This window comes from Phyllopteryx taeniolatus, chromosome 4 (genome assembly GCF_024500385.1).
Source record: "Phyllopteryx taeniolatus isolate TA_2022b chromosome 4, UOR_Ptae_1.2, whole genome shotgun sequence".
Classification (NCBI taxonomy): Eukaryota; Metazoa; Chordata; class Actinopteri; order Syngnathiformes; family Syngnathidae; genus Phyllopteryx; species Phyllopteryx taeniolatus.
The window spans coordinates 20,673,266-20,694,748 of NC_084505.1; the positions used below are offsets into that span (position 1 = coordinate 20,673,266).

The following is a 21,483-nucleotide window of genomic DNA, read 5'->3' on the forward strand; positions in this document are numbered from 1 at the left end:
CCCCTGATACAGATTCAGATTGGGTGACTTGGTCAATAAAAGAAAATAGTACATTTTATTAAGCACACTTAAGCAGAGTTGACATTCAGGTTCATAAACACTGTATAAACTTTGAATACCGGTGGATTAAATTTGCCCACTTTAAGGATAGTAATAATAGCTCAGCTTTTGAAATACGGAGACTAACGTGAATAATATCTGTCATGGTATCACAGCCGTTTATGCTAGCTGTGTTACAATTATGACAGGGTCAAGCATTCTGTGAAAATGTGATTCATAATTCTCAGAAGAAACACGACTACAAGGAGGATTAAGCAATATGGACGCTGGCTATTATAATATATAAAGTTACAGTATCTACAGTATTTTTAAATAAAGTTTAGAATTGGTGTAATTAAGTACAATTTTGATATTTGGTATCCTTTTTGTGTCACTTGATATATATACTGTTCTGTTACTGTTATATATAATATACTGTTTTCAGCACTGTACTGGCACACGTTCATTAGTTTTAAATATAAAGTTTAAAAAGACTACTTCATATATTTTGTTGCTGATTCTTTAATAATTTCATTATTATTACTGCTGCATAGAGTAACATTTTATGTCATTTAAATCGGCACTCAGTTAGGGCTACTTCCGTTTTTCATGTGACTGTTTTACACTTACCTGTCGATGTATTGCTCATACAAATATTTAGGACAAATTGACTTTTCTTCTTCTCAATTTAGGTTAGTGATGGACTACGAACAGATTTGGGTTACGTCGCCGCCGTCGGATTTGGATTTGAACTCCGTTTTAAACCGACGATCCGCCTGGCACATATAACTTTGCTGTTAACCTTTTTTTTTTTCTTTCTTTTTTTTAGCTGTTATTGGTTTTAAATAGTCAATGCAAACTTATATTAAAAATACTTTTAAAAAAAATTACATTCTAATACAGTACAATAGGCGACTTTTTCCCATCTTTCGTTTACCCGGACCCTTTTTGCAGACGGAACTTAACACAGTCCGCTTCCGGTCGAGCTGTCAACAAACCAAGCCACGAGTTTCCAAAGCAGAGAATGGTAAGACCGACCCTCTGCGTAAACAACCAAAGCGGTCATAATTTCAACATGTAATGTACGACTGTCCATCCTTTTATATGATTGTATTTTTTTTTTTACTTAGCCGAAGACACAGAAGAAGGGTAAAGCTCCGGATAAGGTTGTGCATCCGTACAGTCGGAAAGCAGCCTACATGGCCCGGGAGGAAATCCGACTCAAGAAAAAAGAACGGTCGCTTTATTTTACGATAGTTCCGATATATGCTGTACTTACTGCTTTTGATTGGATTGTCTGTTTTATATTTATAGCTGACAAGTGTGTTTCCTAAAAATATTTACTGGAATTATGACTTCACTTTTGAAATATCCCAAATTACCGACAGACGCCTTCCGTCTTACGTACAAATTCGCCGCCGCAGGAACGGAACTCTGTCGTAAAACGAGCACAACCTTACTGTACTGTATTTTGTTTCTGCAGACATAAAGTTGACAAAGCTGCACGTCTCAACAACATTGGTAGGCTACTTATTATTATTTTAATCGTTATTTGAATGTTTCATTTAGGGTAACCTTTTCCATACACAGGTGAGAAGCTGTTATGGTTTCAGAGCCAGTTGGATCCGGAAAAGACAACATACACCAAAAAGGATGCATGTGACATCATTGAAAGGTCGGCCAGCATCTCAATGTGATCTTATTGGATTCATGTCTTATACTATACAATAGTGCCTTGACTTACCAGTTAATTTTTTTCCGTGACTGGGCTCACAACTCAAAACATAAAATCATTGCTCTTCATTGAAAGGAAATGCCATTAATCCGTTTCAACACCCCCCAAAAAACACATTTTTGTAACATGTTTCTAATAAGAAAAATATTACTTGATAAAAACAGAGTAATAACAAAAATATAAAGAATTCAACAATTGGTGCATCATGATAATTCAATGGGCATTGTGGTGGTCCCTGGTGGGGCCTTGATGCATACGTACCTACATGAGGTTTTAAGAATGATTAAGAATATACACCTGTGAATATTGTTAGTCAGTCTGCATGTATTGCGTTTATGTTCAAATATGCGTCGATTCAAGGGTTATAACAACATCGATGTTAATTTCGTTAGCCCATCTATGGCCTTTCCCAATGTGCGGGCACCTCTTTTAGCATACTCTGAGAAAATATATTGATATAATGCATATAATATTTGTTATGCTTTATTTTTAAATTTTGTATTGTGTGTTAGTATTAAGCTAGGAAACTAAGAGTTGTGTGGTTTAAATCCGCTACGTGTAGTTCGTTATGTTCAGTTTTACACAAAACTTAAGCTCTGGGTAGTAATAAACAGCTTGAAGCAAGCACTTTGCCTCTTTTTTTTTTTTTTGGGACGAATTTTCCACCGTCTGCCAAACTGCAGCTTGTTGTGACGTTCCACCATCTAGTGCTTGTATCTCATATTTCTGTCTCAACTCAAGACACACACACACACACAAAACAACATCCGTAGCTTGAAAAACTTGTAAGTTGCGTCATTTGTAAGTGATGGTACCACTGGACGTTTTTGTGTGTGTGTGTTGTAGGTACCTGCAGCGGTACGACGGCGAACTGGAGCAGATCGAGCTGATGAACGGCATCAAGGGGCGTCAGGGGCGTCTCCACGGCTCCAGGGAGGACGTCATCAAGCAGACCATCGAGCGCGAGCGGGCGCTCTACTGTGGTGCCGGGTTTGGTCCGTGGTCGCTAATGTACTGTATGTCTATACACATTTATAATCATAAATATTGATACAGATGTGCGTCTTGTTTTCACAGAGATCCCAGACTTCATTAACACAAAACATCTGAAAACATTCAGGTGAGCGACATGATTAAATGATTAGTGACGTTTTTTGTTGCTCACCAAAAGTGTCTTTACGTTTATCAAAACATCAATTAGGGGAGCCATAAATTGATAGTAATAAAGCTTTATATTCATGACCACTTGCTACAGTTCAACGAGACATGAATAATTATGCGAGGTATCAGGGGTTTTCCTGGCTCAAATTGAGAAAGAGGGCGTACACTTGTGATCATTCAAACAAGCACGTTCTTGGAATTATTAACATGTAATTTATTGTTCCTAAAACAACGCCTCACCTTGAAAAATACTTTTGCCGATTACATCAGCTCTGAAAAGCCAAAAACGACGTGTAACCCACGTTTAAGATACCTTTTCCCCCCCTTATATATCAGATGTGCTTGATTAAAAAAAACACGTAACTATCCAACACATTTGCAGCAGGAAAGAAAATGTGTCATTCGCATCTCCTTTTTGTCCACGGTTGTAGAAACCACTTTCGACTGTTTCCAATACAACAACTACAACACTGGTCAGTTTTGTTTTTGTCAGAAACAAAAGGCCCCAAATTAGGCAGAGGCGCCCACCTCCAAATTTGATCTGCAGAGAAAAATCCTGTCATTCTATTTTGTAAGGAAGTAGACTATTCATTGACTTAAGCTAACGCTGACCACTAAAACAGTTAACAACCAGAAGCTTGTGCATTATTTGGCCTGTTCACCTTTTTGAAACTCTCAAAGCACATTTTTGCTAGCTTGTGAGCTTGATGGATTTGTTTCCCGTATTGCATGAATGAGATGAGATTTTTGACAGAAGCACAGGCAGCGACGAATGATTTTCAAAGGAATACTTCTTTCAGACTCTAAAAAGGTTCTGCAAAGAGGACGAGCGGTGGTCAATCAACAACCTCTTTATTGAGACAATGAACGCTTACGATCAGATGTAACCACGCCTCCCCAAAAACAAACGAGTTGTCCTTTCACCCGTTTGCCTTCCGCCTTCACACACGCGCTCCCCTCGCTTCTGCCACACTCCCCCATCCAATTACATTCACACACCTATTCGGAACTTACAGAGCTCTTACGCCATGGACACCTGCTGTAGTGGCCGAGACTTTGTGGACAAAATACAGAACAAAATGGCCAAGGTAGACTTTGGCAGTAAATATTAACTAGGTAAAGCAATGTTTCTTTACTGCAGGGAATGGACGGGAGATCTGAAGAAACTTCCTAACATTCGACTGAGAAAGGTTTCCAGCATGGGCGTGGAAGTCAAGGATCAAGAAGAGCAGAAGAACGACCAACAAGAAGCAGAGTTGGATGATGAGGCGGCGGCGTTGGACGAAAACACACTGATGTCCGATTCCAACTAAGACACTTATGTTGTCTTTCATGAGCCTTGTCAAAGACTTTCTAACAACAAACAACAAGGTCGACAGTTTGCTACACATTTGCTACACTCTGTTTATTGCACAAACAAGTGTGGTGGCTAAGCTAAATAGGACGTTTTTTTTTTGTTTTTTTTTATCCAATCAAAGACAAGAAAGAGTAGTGGAGTTGTTATGGTTTTTACTTTTTTTGTGGCATCTCTGGTAGAAAAGTGAACACATTGTAACAAAGTCAATTTAAATGTAAAGGTTTTTGTTTTTTTTCGACGTAGCGCCACAGTGAAAGACTTCAATGTGATCTTTAAAACTTCATACACACCCAAAAAAATCATTTCTTTAACCTATAAATCCTAAGGTTTACTAGGGAGAGCTGATTGTCCGAGTGGCAAAAACTGTCAAAAAAAATTAAGTGACTGAGCCAAATAATTATGATTTTTTATTTTATTTTTTTTGTAATTTCAGGAGCGTGTCAATAAATTTGAATATGAAAGAAAATGTCATTTATTTCAGTAGATCCATTGAAAAGGTGAAACAGAAGATTCATTATACGAAGGAAAATAGTATTTTGAAACATTTTTTGAAATTTCAGATCATTATCTAATTCAAAATAGTTTTCATTGTTTCTAACTTCACTATGGAGTCCAGCTATACGGTACGAGTTTGACCTTTTTTAATTTAACTACTGCGAAAAAGGAACTTTTTCACAATATTCTCATTTATTGAGATGCACCTGTATTTAACAGTTTATTTGTTATCATGTTGACCAGCTACAGCATCACGTAATTGTACGCAAGAGGGTGTTCAAAATGGTCGCCTCACTATGAGGCAGTAGAAACCATCAGACTTCTAGAACCCGGCCAATCAGCAAAAGCAAAATAATCCCAATTATGAATTTACACCCAACATTGTCAAAAGTTGACATGATACAAATGTAATCGAACCCCTAAAGTGGTTAGTGACTCAACTACAGGGGTGGGCACATGATTTTTAAGAGTGACAGATGAGCCGGGTCGTTCGTAGAGGAGGTCAAAAAAAGGTCCAATGTGGTTGTAAAATACATTCATTTGTTCAGCAATGAAAATAATATTTCACTCACTTTTAATTTCATTGAAAGAAGAGATCGGGCCGCACGTGGCCCGAGGGCCATACTTTACCCGCCCCTGGCTCAACTGAATGTATTGAGGGTATTTAGTGCTGTTTGACAAAGTGCGTAAGAGGAATGGAAGTGTCAAATATTGATGACATGCAATAATTAGTGAGCCTTAGCGAGCCTTTCTGGTGCTGAGACCTCCCCCTCACTCTTCGTGGTCTGCCTGCTCAGACGCAAACACACATCAAGTGTATTGTTTGTTTCGCAGGGGGCTGAAACATGTCAGGTAAAGGAAAACTTTTGGACAGTATCATAAACGTGAGAACACCTTCACATTTTTGTCAATATTTGATTGCATCTTTTCATGGGACAATGTGAAAGAAATGACAGTGCTACAATTTGAAGTAGAACAGTAAATATACTGTTGCCAAAAAGTCACTTATCAGCCCTTAATAGCTAACCCACTGGCAACAAAACTACAAAATGGGAAAATGTCCAAATTGGGCATTTTGCGTCCCCATTTCATTTGACTCCTTGTGTTGAGTTTGGTGTTATCGCTCACACTCATACTGCTCACTGGAGGTTGAACACTGTATGTTCAATATGGTACAGCATGACAAAGAACTCTTGAGTATCTGATCATACACGAGTGGCACATTTCTTCAGTGTTGTCCCATAGAAAGATCAATTTGGGTTTTTTTTTCCCCCCATGTAAAGGGATGTACAGTGGTGCCTCGAGATACGCGTGACGCCATTGAAGAGTTTTTCCAAGATATGAGCCGTCGTTTGGCCGATTTTGGATTTTTTTTGCTTTGAATTGCGAGCTCAAACTTAAAGATGTGCATTGAATTCTATTTAATGATGTAATTGCTTTACATTTCTATGAAGTGGAATGGCATTTTTGTAAAGAAAACTTTTTTGGAGAGGCTGCAAAGGATTATCGGCATTTCCATTCATTTCAATGGGAAACGATGATTTGAGTTAAGAGCACGGTCACCAAATAAAGGACGGTCTTATCTCAAGGCACCACCGACCTTTGTTGTTTGTTAGCTACTGTATGTATTCAGAGAACCGTAAATAATTACTACTGAGAATACCCGCACGAATCGTATTCCACACTTGAGTCCAGTCCAGCTTGACGCAAAACGTTGGCACCTTCAAACTGGATTGTGCCCGGGCGCCACCGTCGCCCCCGGGGAGGCGTCCGAGTCCGGCGGGGCGGAGCCCACAGGGATCTCCACGGCCGCCTGGCGCTTTCCGTTGGCGAGCCGGTTCTTGTCGGGGCAGTTCTGCACGGTGATGATGCGGTTGAAGGCCTTGAGGCGGCACCACAACTGCAGGTACACCTTGCCCTGGATGCACATGAAGATGAGGCCCCCTGCGAAGCCGATGGCCACCACAATCAGCTTGGTCCAGAAGGGCCACTCCAGTACGCCTGGGCAATGACAAGGGACAAGGCATAGTAGTTAGTCGGAACTGCAGGGGGCGCCGCGATCGGTCACAGTCGTAGGTCATGATGCAGTGCTGCGCTTACCCTGGGGGGTATACCGGTAGTACTTCAGGAGAGAAATCCGCCAAAATTCTTCTGCAATCAATAGTGTTAATTGCTTTCTTTTACACAAATGACTTCTACAGACTGCTATTTGTATTAGCCTGTATCATGGCCATGCCTCCTGGATCCTGATTGGTTGAAACCTGGCGTCTATCATGTCACAGGTGTCAAACTCGAGGCCCGGGGGCCAGATGCGGCCCGCCACGTCATTTTGTGCGGCCCGCGAAAGCAAATCATGCTCGTCAACTTCCGTGAGTTTTGCTCAAATCTGTACCCAAATTCCAAATGTTTAGAACAATCAACAATAATATTGATATTGCATTGTTCTGTTACCAAACCCTTCTTCTACAGTAACTTAAACAATACTCGAACAATATATTATCCTTGTCTTCTGATTTCCAAACCAGTTAGAATGGTAAGAATATGATTTGGTGATGAAACATTTATATGGTGTCACCGTTCTAATGGCCCTCTTGGGGAAATCATAACTACAATGCGGCCCGAGACAAAAATGAGTTTGACACCCCCGGTCTCTGCGGTGTCTCAAAAGACAACGCAGAGCAGTGGTTCCAACTTTTGACATCAAATACCATCTAACAACGTACTTTCAGGAACATCATCACGACCAATATCAAAATACAGCAGTCTAGTAGGCCTATGCATTCAAAAGTCCAGTATATCTAATATTATGGTAAGCAACTGTAATATTATGCACAATTTGAACATCACACTCCGCTCAAATATAGGAAGGTAAAAAAATACTCTGGTACTTCATGATTCAATTGCAATGTATCACACAAATTTGGACTTGAATAAATGTTTAAAAACAAACCATTTTTAAAGATTCAACTCAAATGTACTGAACTTAACAGTTAAATACAACCGAAGTGTATTTTGGCAGTGATTCTTTTGTTCTACCGTGCCATACTTTGAGAATCGATGATCCATAGTAATGTTATAATCTTTCCGGAATACAGTCATAAAGTTGCAAAAATAGTGGCGTGACAGGAGGAGAAAAATGTTGCAATAACAACACAGTGATCCTCTGCATCCTCGCGACACATTCATTCACCTAGCTGCAGTTATTTTTGGGAACATATGCACTGTCAATCGCTGAAAGATTTGCTAATTTTAAAGTAGTGATTTGGTGCCATCTTGTGGAATATATGTGTAAAGCCTAAGCAGCTAAGATAACGTGTTGCTATCCTACCGTATTTCACATTGAGCTGGCAAGTGGCCGTGACACACGTGTTGTGTTGTATTGACTATTTAGTAGCGGTGACTACCACATGATTGACTTCATGGATACGATCACCAAAAACAAATGACTTGCTACTATTCTTGCTAAAATGTTTATGTATGAATTGATTTCTACGGAGTGACATGTCAATTTGACACATCTGCACTACGCTACGCACAGCACAGCACGGCACAGCACAAGGGAAAGAAACATTTTCAGTATTTACATTTGAATGTAAGGTTAGGAGAAAAAAGTCAAAGGACACAGGCCCTGTCAAATGTTCATTTTAGTTTACACTGCGGGCCGCTAAAAAATGGATCACCATGCTGTAGTTTGGACCCCCCTGATTTAAAGCATGCAAACAGTCAGGACCCCGCCCCCCCTAAAAGAATTGAGAATCGTTTGGAAGCAGAATTGTCGAAATTCAAACGATGCCCAAGCCTACAGAAGAACCACGTGGACTTCCGGAGGGCAATGAAATGCTTTGTGTTCAGTATTTACATTGGCTATACTATGAAAATTAAGTTACCCGTATTTTACTTTCGTAACCCTTACTCACTGTTGATTTTCTACGCACACTCTCGATGCGCTGCGGTCCTCTCCGTTCGAAGTGCTTTGCCGCCATCCGGTGGCATCTACTGCATACCCACGATAACCCCCTTTTAGGACGGCCTGTTAATTAATATTTTTCGTGCCGTCAAGATTTGATCCAAACAGTATGTAAGGGTTTGTTACTTTCAACCCAAAGATAAGCGAATGTGTTTTCAATCCCTTTTTTGTAACGACGACACACACAAGGGGGGTACGTACTCACCATTCTTGCCCAGTTTGATCTCCTCTGTGGTCCTCTTGATGAGGATGTAGACAGACCACAGCATGCACACGATGGCTATGAGGTGGAACAACACTGAGCAGTAGATCTTCCTCCTCTCGCTCTTGGACATGTGCAACTTCTCCCACTAGCGAAGAAGATTTGACAAACATTGAGATCTCAATGAGTGCGTGTTTAGCATTGCTGGCAAGTCGACACAACTTGAATTTGAATTTGTTCCGTGACCACGCTCGTAATTCAAAACAAACAAAATTGTATCTCGTATCATCTTTCCCCATTGAAATGAATGGAAATGTCATTAATACGTTACAGCCTCCCCAGAAAATAATAGCACTCTATAAAAATGGACTTGATCAAAACAGAGTAATGACATAGTTAAATAGAACGTAAAGAATGAAAGAGTTTGTGCATCACGATTGAATGCTGCAATTGAATTGATTGTGCCGCACCTTCTTGCGTATAATACAGCCATGCGGACAAATGAAGACGAGACACAATAATTCCCAGTGACTCAATAGGTTTCGATAAGGTGAGTCCTTTTTTTCCCGCAGTGACTAAAGAATGCGTGCCTGTGAGTACTGTGATACTGTCTGTCGACGTGCGTTCCAATATCTGTTGCTTAAAGGGTCGATCCTATTTCCGGTTCATGTTAGCATTAACGAATTACAACGTCAGATTGCCAACGGTTCACAACTCTTGGTACTCAAGAGTCAACGTGTCAAACTCCTTTTTGTCACGGGCTACATCGTATTTATGACCTCCCTCGGAGGGCAGCTACATCAATGAAAGAGGGTTATTGATGAATAAGCAGTTTTGAAATCAGAAACAACTTTTTGACTATTACATTTCTTTTCAAAGTGGGATCGGTAAGAAAAAAACGCTTGCAAATATCTCAATGGTATTCCATCAGAACACAATGAGCAATTTGGATTTGCTTTCGCAGGCCACATAAAATGATGTGGCCAGCGGTCTGACCCCTGCGGTGTATAATAAGACTTAGTCGCGGTGTCCCGCAGAGGTCCGTATTCGGACTAGTGTACTCTTAAGGCTCGACGTGCTTCCGTTGGGGAGTAGGGTTAACAAAAAACCCCTCTTTCGACATCCACTGCTACGGCGATGACACGCAACCCCGACCTTCTCCATCGGTGAAACCTGAGGATACGAACCGCAAATCTTCCAGAAATCAAGCGTCGGCTGACCGATAATTTCCTACTACTGAACTCTGATCAAACCGAGGTCATCTTCGGCCCGCGCAACGTCAGAGGCAAAGTTTTAGTGATCTACTGTAGCTGCTTTTGACTCCTTTGCGCTCACGGTGACCAGGATTTATCATTCAACACTTTTTCTTTTTGCAGAAGTATAAGTACAAGCCGCCTAAGTAAAAAGTGGGAGCACTTTTGCCACCTGTGGTATTTAGTGTGTGTACCTCGCACAGAGGTTTGAGTTTGGTCTCCATGATGAAATCGAACTTGCAGAGCTCGCAACAGCGCGTGTCTGAGGATTTGATCCACTGGTAGAGGCACGCGTGGTGCACAAAGCTCAGGCTGCCCGTGCAGTGACACGGCATGATCAGGGGGCACTCCTCATCGCCCTCGCAGTGGCAGATCCTGCAACACGCAAACATATAAGCGCTCCGATTATTGTGTGCATGGGTGTCTTTCACACGAAATCCAAAATTAGCAACGGTTCTCGCAGCTGGAAAAAAAGTGGCGCCAGGGAAGGCAAAGAAACAAAAGTGCGGCAGCCACGCTTGTCACTCAATCCCAGCGGGCGAACTGCTTGAAGGAGCGATGAATTTGAAAGACTCCTTGAAAGCGTCTTCATGTCTGTGAAATGCTTTTCATCAGAATACCCCAAAATGTAAGAATCCTAGCACATTTGACTTACAGTATTTGTTGCAAAGACAATTGAACCACAAATAACAAGGTAGACCAGATCTTTGACAATAAATAGTTTCTCATTGGAAACATGAACTCCTTTTCTTATTCAACCGATAGCCACTGATTTGACAAGGATGAAACGAATCTTTCAATACAGTTCATATCATTCGTGTCGTCATCTGACAATGAATTTAACTCATCACTTTTAGTCATGTTTAAAATGTTAGAATGCAAAAAGAATTGTGTTGAAAATGAAATCAACTCTTTTATCATGAAGAAAAACATCAAATTGCAAACTCTTCTTTTTTTCTTCTTATTTATTTGGTAATTTGCCAAGGATTGTTCTCATCTTTTGATTGAGCTCCTCCTTTCAAACCCTCACCCCGTGTCTTTTTTTGGCTTTCCAGCTCAGAGTTCAACCTGCAACAGCAGTATTGTTGACCCCGCTGGGAACGTCCTACAGGCAAGCGTGTCCCTGTACGCACGCCGACTGACCTGCACACCTCCATCTCAGAGTCATCGGAGCAGGCGCGAGGCAGGGCGCCATTGACGCCGCAGCCCTTCTGAGGCGTGGGCGTGCCTCCGTGCCCCGCCCCTTTCTCCTGATCCTTTTCTGTGATCAGCTCCTCCTCGCCGTCCTCCGAGGAACTGTCAGCCGGACTAAGCTCCTTGTCCATACTGGGCAAGCTTTCCCTCAGCGAGCCGTGCCCGCCGCTACCGCTAATGAGTCGTTTTTTCACGCCATCACCCACCGCCAGGGGTCGGTTCTCCTTCCCCTCGTCGGAGCCCACCGACTGCAACTCCATCGCTTCCGTCACGTCCTCACCGCCTTTGCTCCGGCTGCGGTGCCGAGCCCGCCTCGACTTCTCCTTACTCCAGCTTCGGGTCGCCGGCTTCTCATCCTCAGAGGTGGAGTCCAAGCAGCAGATGCGCAGCGGGGGCTCCCGGTGTGCCCGCGAGGGACGCTCTGACCGCGTCTCGCCCCGCTCGCTGCGGTCAGCGCTGCGGTCCGGGTCTTCGGCCTCCACGCGGTCCAATGGGCCGGAGCTGTTCCTCTTCCGCCGGTGGCGACGCTTCACCCGCTTCTTAGGGGGCGGGGCCGGAGCCGAGGGACCCCGGGTGGCGCTGGGGATTGTCATGGCGGCGGGGCGAGGGCTCTTGCTGGGGTTGGGCAATTCGGACGCATCCTCCTCAATGCGGGTCAGCTGGACAACACTGAACACGTGCGCACAAACACACACACACACACACGGATGCTGAGATGAGATGACGGTGTTAACAATGAGCTGGCAAAATAAACATTGAAAATTAAATGTCAAAAATGAAAAATCCATCCATTTTCTATTATCTGGGGGAAAAAAATTCTTATGGAGGATTATTTTGCTATTTATTCTGTTATTTCATAATAATTATTCTCATTTTAAAAACTAAATGAACTTTTATGATGAGAAAAAATGACTAAGATTAAGATTCAATTTGTTCCGTAATATCACTATTTTCCCTCATTTATATATTAAATGAACTTTTTTTTTTATAATAAAAGAATCAGCTCGTTATTAGATCTCTTCTTCCATTCATTTGGTAAATTCAAAATAAATTTAATGAAATCATTACTAACGAGAACAATGTATCATACAAATTACACTTAGAATGAGAAAATGTCGAGTCATTTGTGTAAAATGTAATTAGCAGTTTTAAAATAGGAAAGAACATTTGATGAGATTTTTCTTCTTCTTATGTGGTCAATTTAAATTAAATCAAATTAACTAATTGTTAATGAGGGGAAAAAATCCACATTAGATTGTTTGTAATAATGGTTTTTTGTCATTTTGAAAATGAAATGAACTCTTATGAGGAATTAGTTTGTTAATTGAGAATGACTGACATTTTTTAAAATGAAATCCAAAAATGTAATTAGATGTTATTTTCTAACTTGGCAATGAATTTTTGGTCATTTTAAAAGAATAAAATGAACTCTTTGAGAATGGGAAATTATTATATTCTTGACACATTTTATTAGATTTATTATTATTATTATTTTTTTTAAATCACATTTTTCAATTACAATTGTTCTAATTGTATCCAATTGGATGTATTTACATGATGCATTCTTCAAACAAAACGATGCTAGACACAATTTGTTACATCCATGTACTCCATATTTAGACTGTATGTATCTTGAAGCAGGTTTCATCTGAATCTGATCCCACCTCCAGCTAAAATGTCACACGTAAAACGTGTTCGGACGCTTATATCTAGTTATTTACACATGTATGCACAATATTTAAGACATATGAAAGGGAGATGGCAATGACGTGAGGGGCTATCAGGAGCATCATTTAGGATTACCTCTTACACACTCTTGTGAAAGCCTCTTATAGACACTACTGAAATGCGCTCCTATAATAAAGTGGTGTCTTGCGTTCCGATGACCATGCTCATCTGACCACCAGGAAGCAGTATAAGAACGTACAGTCATGCAGACACAAACAATGAATAGACTTCTTCTTCTATTAATACAAGTGACTAAATAAGATGCCTTAATATTAGTCATTTCTCGTAGAGGATAAAGAATATATGCCTGTAGGTTTTGTTATATTACCTGCCTAAATGTGTTGCTCCACCGTTTGTGTTCAAATACCCACTTCTTCTAAAACCGTGACTGTCGTTGCGACCCATGAGTATGTCAATGATGTTTTGCATTGTTTGTTAGCATTAAGCTAAGCAAACCTTTTTAAAAGTCAAAGCTATGTGCTTTTAAATACACAAAGTAGAATTCTCTTTTTCAATTTCAATTGCGAGCGCATTAAACAGCTTGAAACCTCTTCTTGTGACCGGTGAAATGAGTTGAACCGAGTTCACTGCCACCATGCAGCACTCGTATCTCAAGTTTGCACTTTCAAGTCGAAGCAAAAATAAATTAACACAAATAAAAAATACAAAATCAGCCGAACGACGGCTCGTAACTCGAAAAAGTCACGAGTCGAGTCACTCCTATCTCAAGGCACCACTGTACTGAAGTATGCATTTCAGATTGTGTATGAGAGCTTTGACATCGTGTATTTAAGAGAGTCTCACTTGTTTCTATGAGAGCATTTCCTTAATGTGTGTAGGATGTAAGCCCGAATCATGTACCTCATGGCCCTTCATCGAAACACGAGGGCGCACACACACACACACACACTTTCACAGTCACACAGCTGAGCCCATCAGGGGGAGTTCTTCAGTTCCATATATTCCTGTGCGGGGTGTTACGATACGTTGGGCAATTCTTCAAAAGACGGTAAACGCTCTACCTGCAAATATCCTGAGAAGACAGGGTGACTGACGTCTTGGAGGCGCTGGTTTGTCCCGCTGTCGAGTTGCTCGCCTGGAAGTGATCGCATGAAACAGTGCGGTGACTTCGAAAGGCAATTTATTTCCAATGGTGCCATCGAATGTTGGTTTTTTTTTGATAAGCAAAACACTGCGGGAGGTCAAAAACCCTGCGCGGTTGGTTACCTTGGAGATGTTGCTGGATCGACTCCCTGAGCGACCGGGGGTCTTGGCTTGAGGGCCCTGAAGCGTAAAGAGTGAAAAGGAGATGACAGAAAATCCTCAGGGCGGAATGATGCTTTCATTTAAAATGGCATGCGATCAACCTGCGCAACCTCCAATGTTCCAACTGTGACAACACCTCAAACAGTCCTGAAAAACAATCGGTATGATCGAGCTAACGAGCTAAATGCACGTCTCATATTGCGGTGGTGGCTTGAGATACGAGTTTAATTCGCTCCGTGACTACGCTTGTAACTCAAATCATCGTTCCCTTTTGAATTGAATGAAAATGCTATTATTAATCTAGTCCAGCCACCCACCCCCCCCCCCCCCAAAAAAAAATAAAAAAAAAAAAAATCTGTTTTTGTTTGTTAATTAGAAAAAAAAAGCACTATATAATATTGTACTTTTTAACAACAGAGTAATAACATACTTCAATAGAATTGAAAGCATTTAACAGTTTGTGCAACATGATTTAATGCGGCAATCCAATTCAGTGTGCTGCTCCTTCTGGTGTGCTCGCCTTGGCCACCGGGCTTCACTCCTGCATAATACAGTCATGCAGACACAAACACTTCTTCTACTACTCAGTGAGCTGCTGTAATATTAGTCGATTTTCGTAGAGGATATAGAATATATGCCAGTGAGTATTATATTATTTGTCATGTGTGGTTTCCATAATTTGTGTTCAAATATCTGTTGCCCAAAGGGTTGTAAAATAATGACGATGGCATTTTCCATTGACTGTAATTTCTCGTGTATTTGCCCAAAAATAAAAAAGTCAATAGAGCGCATTATACAAAAAATGAAATGCTTGATCAAAGACATTACTAAGAAACCGGGAATTTGTTAAACTGAAAGGAAAAAGTATTAAGGGTTATTTTTTGTATTTATTCTGTAATTTTATGACACTTGTAAATTATTTTTAAATGAAACTAACTCTAATGATGAGGAAACACATTTTTCTTTTTATTTGATTAGATAATTCATATTCAATTTGTTGGTAACTTGAATGATATTCTCATTTTAAATTAAGTTTTACGATAAGGAAAAAGGTAGATTATTTTATTTGGAAATTTAACTCATTGATAATGAGGAATAAATCCAAATTTGAACACATTTATTCTGTAATTTGACAATGATTTTTTTCTCTTCTAATGAGAAAACATTTTTATGTTGTCACATTTTGTTTGTATTAATTTGTTAATTTGACAATCATTTTTGTCATTTTTAAAATGGTATTAGAAAATCTGAGCGGATTTTAAAATATGTATTCTATGACATGACAATGATTTTTTTTAGATAAAATAAACTCTTTTATAATGAGAAAATATTCAAAATTCCTTGACGCATTTCATTACATTTAAAAAAAAATCTTTTGTAATTTGTCAAAAATTATTCTCATTAAAAAAATGTTTTTTATGAACTCTTATAACAAGAAAGAGAATGGGATCTTTTTCACATTTGATTCGATTTTGTTTTGTTTTATTGAATAATTGGACTGTTTTTTTTAAATAATTTCTACAATTGGGGTATCTTAACAAAAGCATCCCATTGGCATGTTACTCAGACACTTGAGAACAGTTTGACATTGTGAGAACAAAAGCATCAAGAAAAGAGACGCAGCTGTGGGGGGAAAAAGCAGAAAGAAAAGAGCCACCTCTGCAAAAAGACAAGAGTGTCTCATTTAAGCTGATCAAGGGATTTGCTGCGAGCCTGATTTGCTATTAGCGGCTGTGCTTGCGCTCACGCGTGGGCGCGTGGGCGCGTGCGCGTGCCTGTGTAGAATCCTCACCATGAGTCTGGAAATGTTATTAAAAGACGCTAATTGTTGTCGAATTTATGGTTCAGTTGCTCATAACGTGCACTTTTTTGAAACACAAAACCAATGATCAATTGACGACAAGCGAAGGGCGGAAAATGCACACGCTGGGGAAAACTAGGCAAAACTGAACTTTGGCGGTTAGCTTTTAGCTCATGTATTTATGCAGTCTACATTCTTAGCAAAGGAATTCTGCCACTTAAACTAACAGAAAAGCATGATAATTCATTCACTAATAAATGCCCTGTACTGCCTATAGTTGAGTAAGTAAAAAAAAAGGAAAAACCTAAATCCAAACGATTTTCTCCAGATAGTAGCCTACCCCTAAATAAGCATCTACAAATGTCCACAAACACCCCCTTAAAAAACACCTAACCCAAATAGATGGCTGCTACTCTCTGCTTTAGAGTTAAACATCCATCCATCCGTTTTCAACACCGCGTATCCCGGTTAGGGTCACGGGGCGCCGGAGCCTATCCCAGCTGACTTCGGGCGAAAGGCGGACTACACCCCCAACCGGTCGCCAGTCAATCGCAGGGCACATATAGACGCGGACGACCGTTCGCACTCACATTCACACCGTCACTGAGTGGGAACTGAACCCACGCTGCCCGCACCAAAGTCAGGCGAGTGGACCGCTACACCATCGGTGACCTTGAGTTCAACAAATAAGAATATTTACTTCCTTTTTCTTATTCAAAATATCAAAGAAAGACTAATATAAAGTCTACAACCCAAGTTCAAATTGCAAAAAAAAAATACAAAATAGTAAGTAAAAATAAACAACAGAGACAATGTAGTTGCACAAGTGTACACACCCTCAGAACGAGGGACGTGGCTGTGAATTGGCTAATCACATTGGGACTCATTTTAAATGAGAGCGCACACCTACCATCATTAAAGTGTGTTTGATTAACCCGAGTTAAAGTTCAGCTGTTCAAGTCGGTCTTTTATTTCTTTTGTTTTCCAATAGTGTTGTTGAGGTTATAGGTCAAATAACATTGATAGTGAAAAAACTTTTCATTTATCTCGGTCTCACTTTTATATCACCAAACCCTGGCGTGTGAAAAGGGGTGTGTTGACCTTTTTGATGCATTGACCAATTTTTTTCTTTACAAATTGAGGCCTACGCCCTACAGGTACCTAATACTATACGGTTGAGTAAAAAAAGAAAAGAAAAAGAAAAAGAAGAGCCTTTTCAGACCAAATGAATGAGTGTTAAATACCTATATTTAGAAATAAGACCTAATTTAAGTAAGAATAGAGAGTCAACGTGATGTCTCTAAGTTCTAGATCTATTTGTCTCAACTTTAAAACAGCTCTTGAACAAGCTCAGTCCCTTTCAGTGTACGATATGCTACGAACATGAGCTCGAGCTGTTTGGTGAAGTGCGAAAGCGACGTCCTCCATATATCGCTTGCGTCCACTTGTCAACACGATCGAGCTATTCCAAATGAATTGCAGCCTAATTGGGATGAAATTAGCAATGAGCCACGCAGCTATGGCCTACCTGCCCTTGTGCCGACTCCCTCTTGGCTGTGATGCAGGTTGAAGACAGGTGAGTGGAACATGTGCATGCTACTTGCGTAGGATGTGCTGGAGGGATTAAGTGGGAGGGCGTGAGCGCTATATATATATATATATATATATATATTTCAATATATACTACTGCCTTGAGATACGAACGTCATTCGGATGATTTTTTTTTTGCTTACTTGCAAACTTGAGATACAAGTGCCGTATGGTGGCAGCGAACTCAATTCAACTCCACATTAAGCAGCAGTTTGGCAAATAGTGAACAATTCTTGAAAAAAAGAGGTTCAATGCCACGCCAAGTTGAAGTTTACCGTCAAACTAGATAGTCAGATAGTCACGATTGTAGAAGAAACGCATTTGTATACACAAACAGTGAAGCGATACATTTAGACAGATAATATAACAATACTGAAAGCCATATATTTATAATCCTCTACGCAAAATGACATATTACAGCATCTTGCTGAGTCACTTACAGTAGTTGTCGTTTGAGAAGTAAATGTCTATTCTTCTTCGTTTGTGTCTGCGTAAGTGAACAGCATCGTACCGTCTAGTGGTGGCCAAGGCGAGCACACCAGCATCATGAATTTAATTACAGCATTAAATCATGATGCACACATTGTTTCACCCTTAACATTCTATTTAATGATGTTATTCCTGTATGTTTTTAAAAATAAAGCACAATATTATAGAGTGCTATTTTTGCTGATGAAAAATCACAAACAAACAAAAATGTGGGTTTTTAGGGGGAGGCTGGAACGGATTAATTACATTTCCATTCATTTCAATGAGGAAAGATGATTGGAGATACAAGGGTTTTTGAGTTACGAGCGTGGTCACGGAACGAGGCACCACTGTAATACCACTTTTTTGAAGTGCTTAAAGTTGAGTACTCAATGATACAAAACGACATATCCGTGTTTTGTCTCTATGTAATAATACGAGGCGATCATACATTGATGAGTTCAGTTTCCTTTTTACAACTTCAATGCATTGCAGATTGTTTAATTCCATTTATATTGTGGATTATTCGCTATATAACAGGATTGTGTAGTATTTATTGTTCCACACGGATAATAATAATAATAATAATAATAATAAAAACACTTTTTTTTTTTAACCATGTTTCAATATTTCTGCTGAGACACCTTAATTTAATTTCCCTCACAGAATATTGAATATTTTGGATCATTCTGAAACCGGTTTCTAATATTTCTCGTCATCTTATTTGGCTACATAATGCGGTTCAAGATATTAAGAATCGCTCATATTGCACAATTCTGCAAACTACAGAGGTACCGTGAGATAGGAGTGACTCCGAGATATGAGCTGTCATTCGGCTGATTTTGTTGCTTTGACTTGAGATACGAGCACCGTATGATGGCAGTGAAGTAAACTCAACTCACTTCACATCAAGTGGCAGTTTGGCACATAGAATTAGTAAATATTCTTCAAAAAAGAGGCTTTAATGTATTTAGCACCAATACCAGTTGAAGTTTACTGTCAAACTAAATATGAAACAGTATGTTTACAGTACAGTTTAAAGTACAATATTAAAGAGTAATATGTTGGCATTAAAAACACTACAAAATGGTTTTTTAGACGAATGGCATTTCCTTTCATTTCAATGTGGAAAGATAATTTGAGATATTATTGAGTGATTTAAATGAACGAGCATGACATCATGTTGAACAAATTCAACTTGAACGGTACTTAAAGTTCAATGAATACCTCTCCAAAGTACGCTTGATCATATTTGCTAATGTGTCTCATGTCGCGGACAGGGGCAGTTCTGCAGGTCTGTATCAAAAGTTGAGTCACGATGCTGCCATCCGTCAACTCTTTAGCACAGAGTTCAAATCACGGTTCATGTCGAAGTCTGGCTGTTCCCTTCTCACTGTCTAGGAAAACACACATCGACTCTGTGTTGGCGTGCGTCTGTGACGTAACCGTGCGACGTGAGACGCTCGACGGTTGTCATGTCACACTTTATAAAAAAACAAAGAGTGATACAAGCTTATTGTGTGTGAGTGGCAAAAGACTGTCAATTGATGGAAATGGACGCACACGCGCACATTGTAGCATTCGTGTGGCGACTTGTGCCTTTAAGGGGTGTGGCCTAGTAAATGACATCAGGAGCTCTGGTTGGCTGTTCACCACGCATTGAGTTCAGTCTCAGCATCTTCTCCATGTTCCTTGCGAGCTTTCTCATTTTGTATTTGTGTGTTTGACATTTTGTCCCGTTGAATAAATGGCTGAAAGTGCGTTAGCAACTGTGGTTCTCCATCTTATAATTAACTAATTAAGCAATTATAGTAGACTCCTGCTACTCGCAGGCCCAACCGCGAAGAGCAAATGTCCGCAAATAATTGAGGCTCATTATGTTAAAAATTTTAAAGAAATAAGTCAATACTGATAAATAAACAAATAAGCGGGGGGAAATAAATAAATCCAAATAAAAATTAGGCAGCACGGTGGGCGACCGGTTAGAGCGTCAGCCTCACAGTTCTGAGGACCCGGGTTCAATCCTGTGTGGAGTTTGCATGTTCTCCCCGTGCCCGCGTGGCTTTTCTCCGGGCACTCCGCTTTCCTCCCACATCCCAAAAACATGCACGGTAGGTTAATTGAAGACTCTAAATTGCCCGTAGGTGTGAATGTGAGTGCGAATGGTTGGTTGTTTGTTTGTATGTGCCCTGCGATTGGCTGGCAACCAGCTGAGGGCGTACCCCGCCTCCTGCACGATGACAGCTGGGAGAGGCTCCAGCACGCCCGCGACCCGCGTGAGGAGAAGCGCGACAGAAAATGGATGGATGGATAAAAATTAGCTGAGGTTTCTGTAAAACAAAAAAAGTGGGGGGAGGTTCCCAAAAAGTCGGCTAATAGGTGAATTTGCGAATGACGAATCGCAAATTAGTGGGAGTCGACTGTATTTGATCAAATAAATACAAGGAAATGTCAAATGTACTGTATATCATTAACATACTTAAATAGCACAGTTGTCTAAGTCATATTTGAACGTTTTTGGAAAACAAATACAATTTTTAGCAAGCATATTAGTATTTTTTTATTGATTTGGTAATGTAAGTTAAGAATGATTTCGACTTCAATAAGCTAATAGGCTAGCAATATGGAATATTTTATTTGAGTAATATTTTTATTTTATGATTTACATACATTAACTAATGATTTCATAGGAATACGAATGAAAAACAATTGAAAATATCTGAATGCACCAATTATAGGTAAAAAAAAAAAATGAACACAATCAAAATGACAGTGTCATTGATTATGTAAATTCCCGGTGGGTGAGATTCAAGAATGGAGTGGGCCATATTTTGCCCACCCCTGCTTTTGATGCTCACTGATCTGAAATCTCACCAGATTTGTAGTTTTGTTTGCCTATTTTTCCCAGAAGGTTTTGGTCGAAGTCCAAATTGCTTGACTTTGGCGGTACCTCTGGATTAAGAACTGTATCTGCGGTTCATAAGATGCTTCTCCATGCCCTAAGAAATGGGTCAGGACCTTACCTCGTTCCTGTCTTTAGGCCGAAGGGCGCTCTTGCCGTTCTCCCTAGCTGGGACCACCGTGATCTGGTGTACTGGCATGCTGGCGGTTTCCAGGCAACACACACGCAGACACTCTCAAGCGCACACGGATGTTGGCGTCACTTCCATGGCACCGCCGTGCCTTCCCGTCCGCCGATGGGCAGCCATCCCGGCGAAGGAGAGCAG

At 40.3% G+C, this 21,483-nt stretch overlaps 2 protein-coding genes across 4 annotated transcripts; one reads left to right on the plus strand and one right to left on the minus strand.

Moving 5' to 3' along the window:
* The first annotated feature begins 956 nt into the window (after nucleotides 1-956).
* tma16 (translation machinery associated 16 homolog) lies at nucleotides 957-4,552 on the plus strand. The gene is made up of 7 exons (XM_061770449.1): nucleotides 957-1,066; nucleotides 1,170-1,276; nucleotides 1,523-1,560; nucleotides 1,630-1,714; nucleotides 2,621-2,769; nucleotides 2,852-2,894; nucleotides 4,077-4,552. Exons 1-7 carry the CDS (start codon nucleotides 1,064-1,066, stop codon nucleotides 4,246-4,248), a joined length of 597 nt encoding a protein of 198 aa, XP_061626433.1. The 5' UTR covers nucleotides 957-1,063; the 3' UTR covers nucleotides 4,249-4,552.
* Nucleotides 4,428-21,419, minus strand: marchf1 (membrane-associated ring finger (C3HC4) 1). 3 transcript variants are annotated; one of them, XM_061770442.1, is made up of 8 exons: nucleotides 21,280-21,419; nucleotides 14,359-14,415; nucleotides 14,154-14,227; nucleotides 11,353-12,072; nucleotides 10,404-10,584; nucleotides 8,960-9,104; nucleotides 6,888-6,938; nucleotides 4,428-6,788 (listed from the first exon to the last, which is right to left on the minus strand). In XM_061770442.1, the coding sequence occupies exons 1-8, from the start codon at nucleotides 21,355-21,357 to the stop codon at nucleotides 6,511-6,513; spliced, it is 1,584 nt and encodes a 527-aa protein (XP_061626426.1). In that variant the 5' UTR covers nucleotides 21,358-21,419; the 3' UTR covers nucleotides 4,428-6,510. The 3 variants fall into 3 exon arrangements, with proteins under 3 accessions (XP_061626426.1, XP_061626427.1, XP_061626428.1); XM_061770443.1 differs by lacking the exon at nucleotides 6,888-6,938; XM_061770444.1 differs by lacking the exons at nucleotides 14,154-14,227; nucleotides 14,359-14,415 and having other exon boundaries at nucleotides 21,280-21,414.
* Between the last annotated feature and the right edge of the window lie 64 nt (nucleotides 21,420-21,483).

What these genes read in the sequence shown, in the direction of transcription:
- tma16 (XM_061770449.1), top strand. An exon ending in CGACTCAAGAAAAAAGAACG is followed by an intron (nt 1,277 to 1,522) that starts GTCGCTTTATTT and finishes TTGTTTCTGCAG; the next exon opens with ACATAAAGTTGACAAAGCTG. An exon ending in AAACATCTGAAAACATTCAG is followed by an intron (nt 2,895 to 4,076) that starts GTGAGCGACATG and finishes TCTTTACTGCAG; the next exon opens with GGAATGGACGGGAGATCTGA.
- marchf1 (XM_061770442.1), bottom strand. Translation starts at nt 21,357, where the DNA reads ATGCCAGTACACCAGATCACGGTGGTCCCAGCTAGGGAGAACGGCAAG. An exon ending in TCTGAGATGGAGGTGTGCAG is followed by an intron (nt 10,585 to 11,352) that starts GTCAGTCGGCGT and finishes TGCGTGTTGCAG; the next exon opens with GATCTGCCACTGCGAGGGCG. An exon ending in GATCAAACTGGGCAAGAATG is followed by an intron (nt 6,939 to 8,959) that starts GTGAGTACGTAC and finishes TATTGATTGCAG; the next exon opens with AAGAATTTTGGCGGATTTCT.